This window comes from Daphnia pulex, chromosome 8, assembly GCF_021134715.1.
Source record: "Daphnia pulex isolate KAP4 chromosome 8, ASM2113471v1".
Lineage (NCBI taxonomy): Eukaryota > Metazoa > Arthropoda > Branchiopoda > Diplostraca > Daphniidae > Daphnia > Daphnia pulex.
This window is the reverse complement of record NC_060024.1, coordinates 13,363,775-13,377,955: the sequence shown is the minus strand read 5'-3', so window position 1 is coordinate 13,377,955 and position 14,181 is coordinate 13,363,775. Positions and strand designations below refer to the sequence as shown.

At 39.8% G+C, this 14,181-nt stretch overlaps 5 protein-coding genes across 8 annotated transcripts; 4 read left to right on the top strand and 1 right to left on the bottom strand.

Moving 5' to 3' along the window:
- The first annotated feature begins 57 nt into the window (after positions 1–57).
- On the top strand, positions 58–2,296 carry LOC124200951 (ferrochelatase, mitochondrial-like). The gene is made up of 8 exons (XM_046597352.1): positions 58–297; positions 481–749; positions 862–964; positions 1,060–1,280; positions 1,371–1,536; positions 1,606–1,762; positions 1,851–1,966; positions 2,030–2,296. Exons 2-8 carry the CDS (start codon positions 487–489, stop codon positions 2,222–2,224), a joined length of 1,221 nt encoding a protein of 406 aa, XP_046453308.1. The 5' UTR covers positions 58–297; positions 481–486; the 3' UTR covers positions 2,225–2,296.
- Positions 2,240–3,271, bottom strand: LOC124200952 (ATP synthase subunit C lysine N-methyltransferase-like). Its single transcript, XM_046597354.1, has 5 exons — positions 3,000–3,271; positions 2,821–2,940; positions 2,639–2,761; positions 2,513–2,575; positions 2,240–2,452 (listed from the first exon to the last, which is right to left on the bottom strand). The coding sequence occupies exons 1-5, from the start codon at positions 3,195–3,197 to the stop codon at positions 2,312–2,314; spliced, it is 645 nt and encodes a 214-aa protein (XP_046453310.1). The 5' UTR covers positions 3,198–3,271; the 3' UTR covers positions 2,240–2,311.
- Positions 3,272–3,456: 185 nt separating this feature from the next.
- Positions 3,457–5,058, top strand: LOC124200950 (protein SMG9-like). Its single transcript, XM_046597351.1, has 5 exons — positions 3,457–3,998; positions 4,051–4,233; positions 4,297–4,449; positions 4,511–4,876; positions 4,938–5,058. Exons 1-5 carry the CDS (start codon positions 3,529–3,531, stop codon positions 5,014–5,016), a joined length of 1,251 nt encoding a protein of 416 aa, XP_046453307.1. The 5' UTR covers positions 3,457–3,528; the 3' UTR covers positions 5,017–5,058.
- A 369-nt stretch (positions 5,059–5,427) lies between these two features.
- LOC124200948 (structural maintenance of chromosomes protein 1A-like) lies at positions 5,428–10,700 on the top strand. 2 transcript variants are annotated; one of them, XM_046597345.1, is made up of 17 exons: positions 5,434–5,723; positions 5,784–6,004; positions 6,072–6,577; positions 6,644–7,535; positions 7,599–7,852; positions 7,915–8,063; positions 8,122–8,392; positions 8,501–8,512; positions 8,629–8,726; positions 8,789–8,970; positions 9,040–9,162; positions 9,225–9,385; positions 9,451–9,595; positions 9,666–9,845; positions 9,912–10,090; positions 10,216–10,393; positions 10,469–10,700. In XM_046597345.1, the coding sequence occupies exons 1-17, from the start codon at positions 5,603–5,605 to the stop codon at positions 10,550–10,552; spliced, it is 3,756 nt and encodes a 1,251-aa protein (XP_046453301.1). In that variant the 5' UTR covers positions 5,434–5,602; the 3' UTR covers positions 10,553–10,700. The 2 variants fall into 2 exon arrangements, with proteins under 2 accessions (XP_046453302.1, XP_046453301.1); XM_046597346.1 differs by lacking the exon at positions 8,501–8,512 and having other exon boundaries at positions 5,428–5,723.
- A 79-nt stretch (positions 10,701–10,779) lies between these two features.
- LOC124200949 (GA-binding protein subunit beta-1-like) lies at positions 10,780–13,721 on the top strand. Of its 3 annotated transcripts, none has more exons than XM_046597347.1 (6): positions 10,780–10,930; positions 11,237–11,443; positions 11,510–11,872; positions 11,939–12,113; positions 12,184–12,306; positions 12,373–13,721. In XM_046597347.1, the coding sequence occupies exons 1-6, from the start codon at positions 10,898–10,900 to the stop codon at positions 13,476–13,478; spliced, it is 2,007 nt and encodes a 668-aa protein (XP_046453303.1). In that variant the 5' UTR covers positions 10,780–10,897; the 3' UTR covers positions 13,479–13,721. The 3 variants fall into 3 exon arrangements, with proteins under 3 accessions (XP_046453303.1, XP_046453305.1, XP_046453306.1); XM_046597349.1 differs by having other exon boundaries at positions 10,789–10,930; positions 12,376–13,721; XM_046597350.1 differs by lacking the exon at positions 10,780–10,930 and adding an exon at positions 10,984–11,172.
- Positions 13,722–14,181: the final 460 nt, after the last annotated feature.

Here is a 14,181-nt window from a genome sequence, read left to right as displayed (position 1 = left end):
TAATATCAATCTGCTCCTAAGCCAGAAAAACGGAGAAATCAATTGTTTTTGCAGACTTGGCAACGCCGGCACATGGCCGAATTTTTCTTATTTTCAATTTTAATGTAAACATCTCGTGTTTCCAAACGTCAACATTTGATAATGGAGAGATATCGTGTGGGGGTCGCATGAGGAAGAGGGAATTCTAAAGGCGATTGACATCATTTGGGTCGTGCGACGAGCACGCACATACATTAGTCCCCACGAATCTCGTATAGACTTGTCCCAAGTCTGTCGCTCACGCCATTGTCAAATCAGGTACAATGACATGAATTGAATTTGTCGTTATATTGCAATACCGTCCATCAACAATCTCTTTTTAACCAACGTTTTCATGGTTGTTTGCAAATATATTACATTCGTGCATACTGATATCATGACCACACTACATGTCTTGAATGCATATTCGCTTATGTAATATGTGTAATATCTGTGATGCAGACTTCAATGATGGCCTCCACAGCACTCTGTCGATCTGCAGCAGTAATCTCCAAGCCCAAAAGGTTTCTGCCAAATGGAGTGATGAAGATGATGAGTGCAACTCACTGGTTGAATAATAATCGCAATACCAGGACTGCCACAACAGACACTCGTGCAAAAACAGGTATCCTGATGTTGAACATGGGTGGCCCAAGCACTTTGCCAGAGGTTGGCGACTTTTTGAAAAACCTGTTCATGGACCGTGATATCATTCAGTTGCCTTTCCAGAGGTACTGTCACTAAATAGATGTGCATAATCAACATTCCACCTCACCGAGTATGGTTGATGTTTAACACATTCCTTTTTTTTTTTCTCTCTTTATTTTGCCCCGCGTCCCCAAGTGTGTTAGGACCGTACATAGCAAAACGTCGGACACCAGATATCCAAGAAAAATACGGGCAAATCGGTGGTGGTTCGCCAATTTTAAAATGGACACGCAAACAGGTTTATTTTTCCCCTTTTTCTACGTTAGATTCGAAAGCTGCGTACCCACCTAAGAAAAAGGAAATTAAATCTGACGTTCTGATTTATTCATTAAGGGAGACATGATGTGTGCTGTACTGGACAAGATTTGCCCAGAATCGGCTCCCCACAAGGCCTATGTCGGGTTCCGCTATGCAAATCCACTCACGGAGATAACCTTAGAGCAGATGGAAAAGGATAACCTTGAGAGAGCCATTGCATTCACTCAGTACCCCCATTACAGTTGCACGACAACCGGCTCCAGTATGAACGCCATATACAAATATTACGCCGAGCGGTAAATTGATATATTTAAACAAATGCAGATTTTATTCATCAAAAACTCTAAATGGAATAATTGTTTTTGAATGCTAATTTTTTAATTAAGTAACATCACCACGAAATTAAACTGGAGTGTGATTGATCGTTGGGGAACACATCCCCTGCTGGTCGACGCCTTTGTCCATCTCATAGAAAAAGAATTAGAAAGTATCGATCCTGAAATTCGAGATCAAGTTATCATTCTTTTTTCCGCTCATTCTCTTCCCCTGCGGGTGAGTCTTATCTTCTCTTGTCGGTATATTCTTTTTGTTTATCAATTTTGCTGCTGTTTTTCCGACTAGACTGTTAACCGCGGGGATCCCTACCCGGCCGAAGTAGGAGCCACAGTCCAGCTCATTATGAGCAAACTCAACCACGCCAACCCTTACAGATTAGTGTGGCAATCAAAGGTCGGGCCACTGCCTTGGCTCGAACCGGCGACTGATAAAGCCATTGAAAGTATAAACACATGCAATATCTATTCAACGGATGAGCGTTCTTTCTAAATCATTCATTTCCCTTTGGGGGCGTTTGGCTATTTTCTTAGGTTATATCAAAAGTGGGAAGAAACATTTCATTCTAGTCCCTATCGCTTTCACTTCCGATCACATTGAAACTCTTCACGAATTAGACATCGAATATGGAGAAGATTTAGCCAAAAAGGTTAAAAACATTTTCAATTTGCGAGGTCATCCAAGTATTAATGAATATTTTTAAAATGTCCAGCTCGGTGTAGAGACTTATCGCCGACTTCCGGCTCTTAACGATCATCCAATTTTTATCGAAGCGCTGGCCGATCTAGTCTCGAATCATTTAAAGAAAGGCCCTCGTGTGACGGGTCAATTACTTTCCCGGTGTCCCATGTGTGTTAACGAAACATGTGGCAAGTGCAAAAACTGGTTTTCCACCATGTGCAAATAATCATAGTGCAACTAGTAACTATTCATAGAGGGTTTTATTTGTTTGATATAAATACACTAGAATTCGGTTGGACTGTTTTGTTTCCTTTCACACTTCGTATACCCAAACTGTGTCGATCCCTTCACCGATGACGTGTGAAGGTTTCCAGTTTGGCAGAGGAAACCTACACGCAATGACTTGGCTCGAAGATTTCAAAGATCTCTCAAACAATTGCTCTAATTCTGGCATCTAAAAAAATTAAGGAATCATTTATTTATATCATCATATAAAATAATTAACAAAAGTTACCATTTCTTCAACACCAAAGATGACAATGTTGTTATATTTTGTGTAATCTACTTTGAATAAATCCTAGTATAGGTGAAAATAAAAATTTTATTAAAACATCGAAATTGGTACTTGTATGTTATTCACCTGTCTGCTAAAGGTTGCATTTGTAATTCTGTTTCTCCAAGCAGTCAACTTGGAATAGAGAACAAGTACAGTGTTGAGTTCAACCCCATGACTTTGGAAGCCCTTTTGCCCTGCGGCCAAAACCTTCGACCAATGAATAATGTGAGTTTTTGTTTTAAAAAGAAAAATATGAATGTGTTTACTATTCTTCCATCTCCACTGCCAAGATCAATTAACTTTCGCCCTCCTGCATGGCTTTTTGCAAGAGCTTTCATCACATTTTCAACTTGTTGTGTGCTTGCTGGAACATAGGGCAGAACAACCTGATGAAGTGCAAGTAATTACTCAAAGCATTTCTTTAAAATAAGAACATTTAACTTACTCGTCTCAAAGCAGGGGAAACGAAAGGGAAACAAACGGCACTCAGAATAATAGCGGCACCTCCAGTGAGAGAGGCCAGTAAAAGACCAGTTTTACTCGATTTCCTTACTGTAGTTTCTTGGCCCTGATTAGTTTCCACTAAGGATAAAAGGTAAGGATCACATCCGCAATCTGTTTTGGCAGTGTTTTTGCTTTCCATCGCCGGAATGAGGGGCTTTTCTTATCAACAATCACAAATTCACAAGGGAAAAAACAAAACAAAAGCACATTTTAAATATTTCGTCTGTAATTTAACAACGTTGCCCCTAAATAAATAATCAAGGAAATCAGGAAAAATTCTGGTTTTTATTGACTAATCTTAACTTCTTCAGTATTCTAACATTTATTAAAATTCGTGAAATTTAATTTTTTGATTAATTTTAAATATTTAATTATTTTCTTATCAGCTTGATTTCGTTCGGTCCAATCACCTAGCGAGAAAAGAAAGAACAACTTGCGTCAGTCGTGCTGCGAAAAAAGAAAACAAACAAATGTCGCAGCCTGAGACGAATTCATCTTCTCGAGGGAAAAGTCGAAGAGAAGGAGGCAAACAGTCTTTGTACAAACCATCACGAGATGAAAGAGATCGTTCAGGATATGGCTCAAATTATCGTGGTAAAAATAGGCAATCTGCCAACGTCGATATCGCTCCTCCTACGATCCTTTTGAAAACAAGAGCCAACGAAACTAGAAGCTTGTCTCCTGTGCATCAAGTAAAATCATCAGTTAGCAGTGACAATTTGAGCAGAAACGCATTCAAGATTCCTGCAAGAAAAGATGATTCTGACAATACAGCCACAGTTATCATGACAGCCCCGGTCAAGCTTCTCAGTGAAGACTTGGCCTTTCAAGATTCTCTCCATGAATTCCTTACAGATAATCCAGATTTTCTGGTGGTTGGTTGTGTTGGTCTACAGTGGTCAGGAAAATCATCTGTTCTCTCACACCTAGCAGCATCAAAGTACTTTTATAAATTTTATCGTTTTTGAATTTTTTCTGATTTTTCACTGTAGTTGTAGGACCATCGTCAAACAAACCATGTTCTCCATTGCTACATCACATCTGCAAATGAAAGGCTTGACAGGGACAATAGGCTTGGATGCTTATGTGACTGAAGATCGTGTAATCTGGTTAGACTGCCAACCATTACTCTCTGCTGCAATTGCAGAAAGAGAAATTGTTGCAAACTACTCCAAGTAATTTATTTGAATCCTGATTTAAAGTGACTGTTGATTCAGTAGCATTATCATTATTTTCAGAGATACCTATAAGGAAAATCTCCCAAAGCTGGAGTCATCCTGTGTGGGAACATCAATGGAGGTTCAGTCCCTACAATTGTTGTCATTTCTTTACTGCATTTGCCACATCCTTATAGTGGTGCAAGATTCTCTTGGAGATCCCAACCTCATCAGGTATTTATTTTACAGATTTAATTTTTCATTAGAAAAACGTATAATTTCTTTTTCGTGAAAGGTTACTTCAAACCGCTGAAATGCTGAAGCCTAATTTGGCTAGCGAAGACTCTGTTGTCGATCATATGCCTCACCTGGTGACTATTTACAATCGAGCCCAACCGAGTGATCTTGTCCCAGAGATGCTGAAACAGACTCACAAATTTTATAAAATGGCTTTCAAGAAATCGAGGCTTCAGATCTCAAGCGAACAATTCAGTGACTCATTCAAAACGGATGATGGCGCCAATTTTGTTTCTTTACTCGACTGGACTTCGGCAAACGATCAATGGACGAGCTACGAGGAAACTATTCCACAATTGAAAGCGAAGCTGCTAGCCCTTCCTAGACATTCATTTGGACCTGCCGGATTAACGGAAAAATCATGGTATTAAATTGTAAATTAAGTCACCGTGACGTCCGTTTTCATTCCTAATCTTTCACACTAGGTTTTCCTTTGCCATTAAAGCCTGGGAAGCAGTCAGGAAATCAACACTAATGATGGAATACGCTCGTTTGTTACAGTGAACCGAATATTTGTCCATAGAATACACATCAATTAAAATCTTTCTTCTTAGTGTGCATACCCGAGTAGTTCTAATTAGCGCATTTTTTTTTCTATAATAAAACTGTAAATTGCCTAGCCGATCGAGCTTGGATCACATATGCATGAGCCCAATTAGGTTGCAGGAACTGGTAAGGGAGAGGATTCTCTATGTAAATGGCTATAAAATAATTGAGAAGATTTTTAGTTTATATTTTATATGATCCGTAAAGTTTAGGATATTTCATTTGAAGATTTAGCTGGTAAATACAGTTCTTTCTGCAAATATTATTTAAAGGAGATAATGATGAAGAACAAGAAAAGAAACCAGCTGGAAACTGCTTTTTGAATAATAATTCGTTTAAAAATGATAACAATGAAACTGGCAACGCTTTGGTTCGCTGTTCGCGGGCTTACATGGCGTTGGTTTTCGTCTAGATTTATGCGTCTTTACTTGCTGATGTTTTTATTTTCTCAGATTTTTTACTGAAGGCTTATTTTCTTCCCCTGATGTTTTTATTCCTCAAAGTTTTTACTGAAGGACGATAAAATTCGTCAACATCTGTCAAAATGGCCAAATTAAGGTCTAACCTAAAGTATATAGAGGTCGAAAATTTCAAGTCCTATCTAGGCTTTCAACGTATTGGACCTTTGAAGAACTTCTCGGCAGTAATTGGTCCAAATGGCTCAGGTATCACAGAAATTACATAGAATATCAATGTGTTGTATACAAAAACTTTATGATGTTTAGGAAAATCAAATTTCATGGATGCGGTTAGTTTTGTTATGGGTGAGAAGACACAGACGCTCAGAGTAAAAAGACTTGCCGATCTTATTCATGGAGCTTCCATTAACAAAGCTGTGTCTAATTCTGCCAAAGTTTCAGCTATTTTTGAGCTTGAAGATAAAACTGAGCTCAAATTCACAAGACTTGTTTCTCATGGTTCATCTGAACACAGGTTCAATGACGAGGTAAACATCTTTACTAAAACTTCCCACTAATCATAGTTAAATTTGATCTTCTTTTTTCTCTCTTTAGACAGTGAATTCTTCAAGATATTTTGCTGAGTTGGAGAAATTAGGCATCAATGTTAAAGCCAAGAATTTTTTAGTGTTCCAAGGAGCTGTTGAAAATATTGCAATGAAGAACCCTAAAGAAAGGACTGCGTTATTTGAAGAAATCTCAGGTTCTGGTGCTTTGAAAGAAGACTATGATAGATTGAAAGCAGATATGTTGAAGGCAGAAGAAGACACTCAGTTTACTCTGCAGAAGAAGAAAGGTATTGCTGCTGAGAGGAAAGAGGCTAGAATGGAGAAAGAAGAAGCCGAAAAGTACCAAAAACTTCGCGAAGATCTTGCTGAACAACAAGTTATATTCTACCTATTTAAGCTGTTTCATTGTGAGCAAGATATAAAAACTGCCAGGGAAGACATTACCAAAAAACAACAAGAACTTGGAAAGGTCGAGAGACGTAAAGAAAAAGCAGAGGAGATCTTAAGGGAGAAGAAGAAGGAACACACAAAAATAGGAAAAGAACTTGCAAAGTAATTTTTCATTTTGCATAATAACATTTAATAAAATATTCATTACTGATTTTATACCAATCTTAGGATGGAACAAGACATTCGTGAGATCGAGTCGGAAATCAACAAAAAACGACCGACCTTCATCAAAGCCAAAGAGCGAGTAACGCACATGCAGAAAAAATTGGAAGCCGCTCAGAAATCACTTACTCAGGCCAGGAAAGCGAATGATGCCCACGCGGAAGACATCGATCAGCTTGAGAAAGAACTAACCGAAGTTGACAAGCGGAGAGAAGAGTATGAAACAGAATTGCAGTCTGAGAGCCAGAGTCAAGGTCGCAGCGTCCATTTGGAGGAAGAACAGGTTGCTCAGTACCACCGGTTGAAGGAAGAGGCCGGAAGACAATCAGCGCGTTATCTTCAAGAACTCGACTCGGTTAATCGCGAGCAGAAATCTGACCAGGATAAACTGGACAACGAGTCGCGTGTTCGAGGCGAGATTGAAAACCAATTACGCCAACGACAACACGAGCTGGAAGAAACTCAAAAACGGTCCGACAAATTAATGGAACACATTCGAACGACGGAAACGGCCCTGGAAGAGCAGATAAAACTGCAACGCGATCTGACTAGCGAAGTCGAACAGTCCAAGAACCAGATCGATACGCTACAAAGCAAGTTGGACGGTATCTCAAAGAACTTGGGCGAAGCGAAAGTCGACAAACATGAGGACGCGCGTCGCCGTAAAAAGCAAGAAATTGTCGAAAATTTTAAGCGCCTCTACCGTGGCGTTTACGATCGAATCATTAACATGTGCCACCCTGTTCACCAACGTTTCAATATTCCCGTCACTAAGCTTCTCGGCAAGTACATGGAAGCCATCGTGGTCGACACAGAAGAAACGGCTAGAAACTGCATCCAGTATCTCAAAGAGCAAATGTTGGAACCGGAAACTTTTCTCCCTCTAAACTATCTAAAGGTTGCAAGGATTTAAAAAAATGTATAATTGAACATATTTCTTTAACTAGTTCATTTTCTCTAGGCGAAACCATTGAAGGAGCGACTTCGTGTCATCAAGGATCCTCTCAACGTGCGTCTGCTTTACGATGTGTTGCAGTACGACCCGCCCGAGATCAAGAAAGCAGTTTTGTTCGTTACCAATAACGCGCTGGTTTGCGACACGCAAGAAGACGCCATGAAAGTGGCGTATGAAATGGAAGACGGTGATCGTTACGACGCTGTTGCCCTGGACGGCACATTTTACCAGAAATCTGGTCTTATTTCTGGCGGCTCTCGGTTAGTCGTTACTTTTACGAAATGACATCGTAACTTTTCTTCAATCACATTCTCTTCATCAGGGATTTGGAGAAAAAGGCTGCCCGCTGGAACGACAAGCAGCTCAGTGCCCTGAAATCCAACAAAGAGAAACTGAGTGAAGAATTGCGAGAAGCTATGAAAAAGTCGAGGAAGGAATCTGAACTCCATACCGTCAACTGTACCGTCAAAGGTAATTCAAAGCTCCAAATTTTGATTGAATAAATAATCACGTTCTTCTTCGAGTTTAGGTTTGGATTCTAGGCATCGCTATGCATTGGCTGATCGTGAAAAAACTGCCAAACAAATTGAGCAGTTAATGAGAGAAATTGCGAAACTGGAAGAAAAATTGAGAAATTTTGCTCCGGCAACTGACGAAATTGAGAAAATCATGCGCGAAAGGGACGCCACTATCCAGAACGTCAAAGAACGTATGAACCGTGTAGAAGACACTGTTTTTGCCGAATTTTGCTCTCAAATCGGTGTGGCTAACATCCGCCAGTATGAAGAACGGGAACTCAGGTCTGATTTGATTATTTAATATTATTGAACGTTACTTGTTAGTTTATATCCTGCATAATACATAACTCTTCGTGTATTTTGCTTCTGATTGGCCCGCTGTTCTGGCAGGCTCCATACATGGTACTGTACCAGCTCAGTATGCATGCACTTAGTAGTAGTAGAAATCTGCAATCCTTCTGTTTCCTTTACTAGTTGAAGTTTGAATTTCATTTTGCTGATGTATCGCTTTTAAACAGGACACAACAAGAGCGAGCCAAGAAGCGTCTCGACTTTGAAAACCAAAAGAATCGTATCCTCAACCAGCTGGAATTCGAGCGTTCCCGAGACACGCAAAGTATTAATTTTAATTTGGTTTTCAGTTGATCATAATTCTATTTCAACTGTAAATATTTACAGCTAATGTGGAACGGTGGGAGCGGTCTGTGAGTGACGACGAAGAGGAACTAGAAAGAGCCAAACAGGCCGAACAAAAACAAATGAGTGAAATTGATAAAGAAATGAAAAAGTTGGAAGAAATTAAATCGACCCGAATGTGCAAAAAGAACGACTTGGACAATATGGATGAAGACATGGCCTTGGTATGATCCGCTCTGTTTATTAGTTTTTAAAATTAATGTCATAACATTATTTGCAAACTTAACATCAAGGCTCGACGAGATATGGGAGCAGTAGCAAAAGACCTGCAGAACATTCAGAAGTCTATCACCAGTATGGAAGCGAAAATTGATCAAAAAAGAAGTGAAAGGCACAGCATTTTGAAGCAATCGAAGGTACCTACCATTATTTTTATTAGTGTTATTCATTTTCTTAAATAATTTGTGTTACCGAATAGATGGAAGATATCGTTATTCCGATGTCGCGTGGTAACATGGAAGACATCGAGCAAGATGGTAATGCTACCGAAAGTATGAATAGCGAGTCTGTCACAACCGGTGGTAGCGATTCAGTTAGCACTCCACAAAACTCTCAAACGATATATGAGCGAGAAGAGAGGTAAGTCCTGCACCCCATTCATGTGTGATTTCCGCTTCATTCTTTTTGTTTTCGATTTTATTTAGAATTGTTGTCGACTACTCTGACCTACCTGACAAGTATAAAGATCTTTTTGAAGCGGACGAAGTACGCCGTGAAGGTGATCGCCTACAACGTCACGTGAACGAGTTGAGCAATACTATCCAGCGTATTCAAGCCCCAAATATGCGGGTAAGTTTTTTGTTTTATTCACTTTTTTCTGTGATCAACTTCTTCACCGTTATTCTGTATTCAACCTCAGGCTATGCAAAAATTGGACTTGGCGAGAGAAAAGTTACACGAGACAAACGAAGAGTTTGAAAAGGCTCGCGTCAAAACCAAGAAAGCTAAACAGGCGTTTGAGAGAGTAAAAAAAGAGCGCTTTGATCTCTTTATGTCTTGTTTTGAACACGTTTCCAATGAAATCGATGGCATTTATAAGGTATGTAACTAGTTAGGAAAGCAGTTAGGAAAAGATCGTAATTCTTAACCTTTTTTGCTTGTTTAGTCGTTGGCCAAGAACCAGTCTGCTCAAGCCTTTTTAGGTCCAGAAAATCCAGAAGAACCTTACCTTGATGGAATCAATTACAATTGTGTCGCTCCGGGCAAACGTTTCCAACCCATGTCTAATCTTTCCGGAGGAGAAAAGACCGTCGCGGCTTTGGCATTGCTATTCGCCATTCACAGGTTTGTTGGGTTTTTTTCACAACATGTATTTCTAGGTTCTTTCAATTCATAAATTTTCCCGTCATTGATGAAATTACATCTGCAACGAATTAATTCTTTGTATTTATATTCTTTCAATTTTCAAGCTATCAACCAGCTCCTTTCTTCGTACTGGATGAGATCGACGCAGCTTTGGATAACACAAACATCAGTAAAGTGGCTGGGTTCATTAAAACACAAACAGCCAACTTGCAAACTATCGTTATTTCTTTGAAAGAAGAATTTTACAGCCATGCTGATGCGCTCATTGGAGTTTGCCCCGACGTAAGAATGAGTTCATTGATGTCAATAAATCAAAACTGCAATTATAAATTCCATTTGATCGATCTCTTTATTTAGCCTGGGGAGTGCCTCATCAGTAAAATGCTTCTCCTGGATCTTACCGAATACCCGCCGCACACGTTTGAAGAGACTCAACGCTAAATGAGTCGACTTCTAAGTTTTTCTTTTACGATTTTCGGTTTTAAGCGTATACTTAGAGCATGTATGGATAGGTGTTTGTGCGGTTTATTTTGTTCAATGAGATGAATTTTAAGTGCATTCCTTTAAATAAAGCAGATGTTCTCACGAATCAAAGTCCCTTTGCCAATTGTTGATTCTTGAAAGATAAAAAGTTTTTTTTCGAATTCCCTCGTATAAATCGGTATGTATTTTCTAAAAGAAACAAATGACGAACGGTTGCCGCCATATTGGACCGCGTGGTTACTATGAGGATGGCAAGTTTGTACGATAGCAGTAGTAAAAAGTAATATAAACATAACCGGAAAAATGGATCATAATCAAATTTTATTGGATGCTGTGGTAACTATGTTCAGCCTTCTTTTTTACACATTAGAGATATTTTGTTTTTTGTTAGAAGTATGTTAAGTTGAATTGAAAAACAACGGAAGTCGGTCTGCTTCCGACATCGACAGTGCACGACTTCCACTTATCTTTTAGCAAGTAAACATTGTTTAATGTTTACTTTACCACACAAACATAAACTCAATTATTTTATTCAAGCCTTGGCTTAAGTTATTCTTACCTGTCACTGAAATAACATAGTATGTCTTATTCTCCATAGTTTTGGTTTGTGTAGTTTAATCGTTTGATCTTAATAATTTATAGATAGAATTTCCTTCACAACTTCTTGGGGATAACAGTAATGGCCAACAACAGGAAGAATCCCTCCTTTTACCCTCAGCAAATCAACTGCCCATTTCAAATCAAAATATGGTTGAAATGGGGAAGAAGCTTTTGGAAGCAGCATCAGAAAACAATCTAGAATCAGTCAAATCGCTGATGACGGGTGGAGCACCCTTTACAGGAAACTGGGTAAGACTTTCACTGTAAATTCATTTCCTTCAGATTTGTTAAATCCTTGTTTCTATTATCATTTAGCTTGGTACAACCCCCTTGCATGCAGCAGCAAAAGCAGGACATATTGAAACTGTAGAGTTACTGCTGAAAGCTGGCATATTCAGGGATGCAAAAACCAAAGTTGACCGTACTGCCTTGCAGATGGCAGCCGAAGAAGGTTACACTGCTATTGTTCAAATGCTCCTAGAACATGGTGCAGACATCAATGGTAAAGATATGTTGAGGATGACAGCTCTTCACTGGGCTGTTGAACGCGGTCATCGAGATGTTGTAACCGTTCTTCTTTCATATGGAGCTGAAGTCGTGAGTTTTAATAAATTTGAAAAAACCGCCATGGACATAGCCTGTGATAATGGCTTTGAAGATATTGCATTGCAACTTGAGGTATATTAATGTCATGTGTGTTTATAATTTCGCAACGGTACGTGACTAATTTGTTTTGGTTTTCAGGCTGCAATATTTCAAAAGAATAATAGTAAACCCCATATTCCTGTTGGCAATGGAAGAACGGAAGCCGCTAACCATAATACTAGTATCCCCGAAATTAACTCAGTAAAAAGTCCTACTTGGAAAACTTCTCCCGAAGAAGACGCCTTAGAAAAATTGACTGCCAGCACGCGTAATTGTATGAGCATTCCGTTGTTATTAGAGTTATTGACTTAGTTAACGAAGCCTTACTACAACTCTTTATTTAGCCGAATCAACGTCACACGAAGCTTTGAAACTGCTGGAATCCCACGGCATTTCCTTTTTGCCAGTAGATAATTCTACGTTATTGACTTCAGCCCTTGAAAGCGGACAAAGTATTAGCTTGACCGGTAAAACTTAACTTTCAAGTATAACTCGTTCTCAGTAACCAATTATGCAATGTTAAAATTTCACAGAAGCTGGGAAAATGGCTTTAAATCATTTAAAAAAAGATAGCCATCCAATCCCCCGCCCTGCTCAAGCGGCACCGTTGGCAAAGAAACTGAAGCTTTCATCCGTCTCCACTCCTGGCCATCCAAGAGTGGTCACTATAACGGCTGAACAGTTTTTGGCCATTGCCAACCGATTACAAAACAGAGGTTCCGGCAAACCTGTGATTATTTCGCTTCCCAAAAATGTGGCCCTTTCGAACCAAACAAAGATTGCCAACAATAAGCCCGCAGTGACGTCGTCTTCTGTTGCTCCTAGTAAACCACCAGCCTCAGAATTAGATTCATCTTTGCCCGAGTTTGTTCTCAATCAGCAGATGTCTGATCCATTGACGATCGAGGCCCAAACTGTCATTAAACCTCCTCAGCCTCCGTTGAGTATGCCTATACTGACCGAGGATGAACCTTGTTCAGATCCAACCTCATTCGAAGTCAAGAGCACAAATGATCAATATCACGACCCGGATCCTTTGACGGTATCATCCGAGTTTGATTTGGTCACATCTCAAGAAGTCTCTACACCGTCCTTGGACATGTCATCGCCTTCGTCAGTGATTGAAACCAACACCACATCTGCCATTAATATCGCCGATTGTTGTACTCCAGCAGAAAACTCGGCGTCGGACGAAAGAAAGAATCATTTTTTCAAATCCGGTCAACTGAAAGGATCGGCTAGGACGACGCCCATGACAATCTTGTGCGAAAGAAAGAGGAGAAAATCGGTCACGCTGGAAGAAGTGGAAGAAGAATTTCCAAGTGAAGCGGTGATGGTGGCATCCATTCATTCCAAGTCAATCCATTCGCAAGTCCAGCAGCCACATCAGCATCAGCCGACTTTGAATAATGCTGCACCACCGCTGGATGCTGATGACGACATGTTCATCAATGACGAATCTGAATCTTGTCACGGCAACAACAATCCACCGGTGTGGTTGTCGATCATGGAAGAGGAAAACAGTCGATTTTCTGCCGGTGCAGCCGACAATGACGACGATCTTCTCGATCCCAGCCGACTGGCCGCACAATTGGCCTCAATACGACAAGCTGCCTCTCAGTATTCCTTCAGTAGTTGATGGTCTCTGACTGCATTTCGTTCTTCCCCGCACCAATTATTGGTGTCTTAACTGCAAAAAATTACAAATTAAGAAAAGATGTAAGAAATCAACAAAAAAATCGCTCTCCTTAACCCCTCCTTCTCCCCGTTCCTTCCTTCGTATTGTTTGGAAAGGTTTATACTCCCGAGTCAAATATTGTTTTATATATTTCGTATAGATAAAATGTTAAATAATTGAAAATACAGAAGACGTGTCCGAATTCTTAATTGGCAAAAAGTCGAGTGGAAACACTCGACTGTAAAACTTGAGGATAATAATGTTGCAACGGTTTCATTTTTGTGTTGACAGAGACTGATTAATCGGCCAAGGTGAGTCGTGAATATTAAGGAAACGGGAAAAAACCGACCGTCCAGCCCCTAAAAAAATGTTCTCTGCTCAACTAAACCTATTGGATTTTTTTTGTTCCTGCTTTCGCTAGTGGGCACTTGCGAGGTTTTTATTTAGCATTTTACACACAAAGAGTGGGAAACCCGACGACAGCGTTCACGTGCCGGAAGAACTCGTGAAAATGTTGCAAGATACTTTCATTTGACTAGAGACAGAGACTTTTAACAGGATCAAACACGTGAAGTTAGCAAGCACCCTTAGAAAGTTATCGAAGGGGACTGTTAAAAATCGAATAACTGATTGACATTTGCAAGAAGCTGTAAATGAGGAAGCG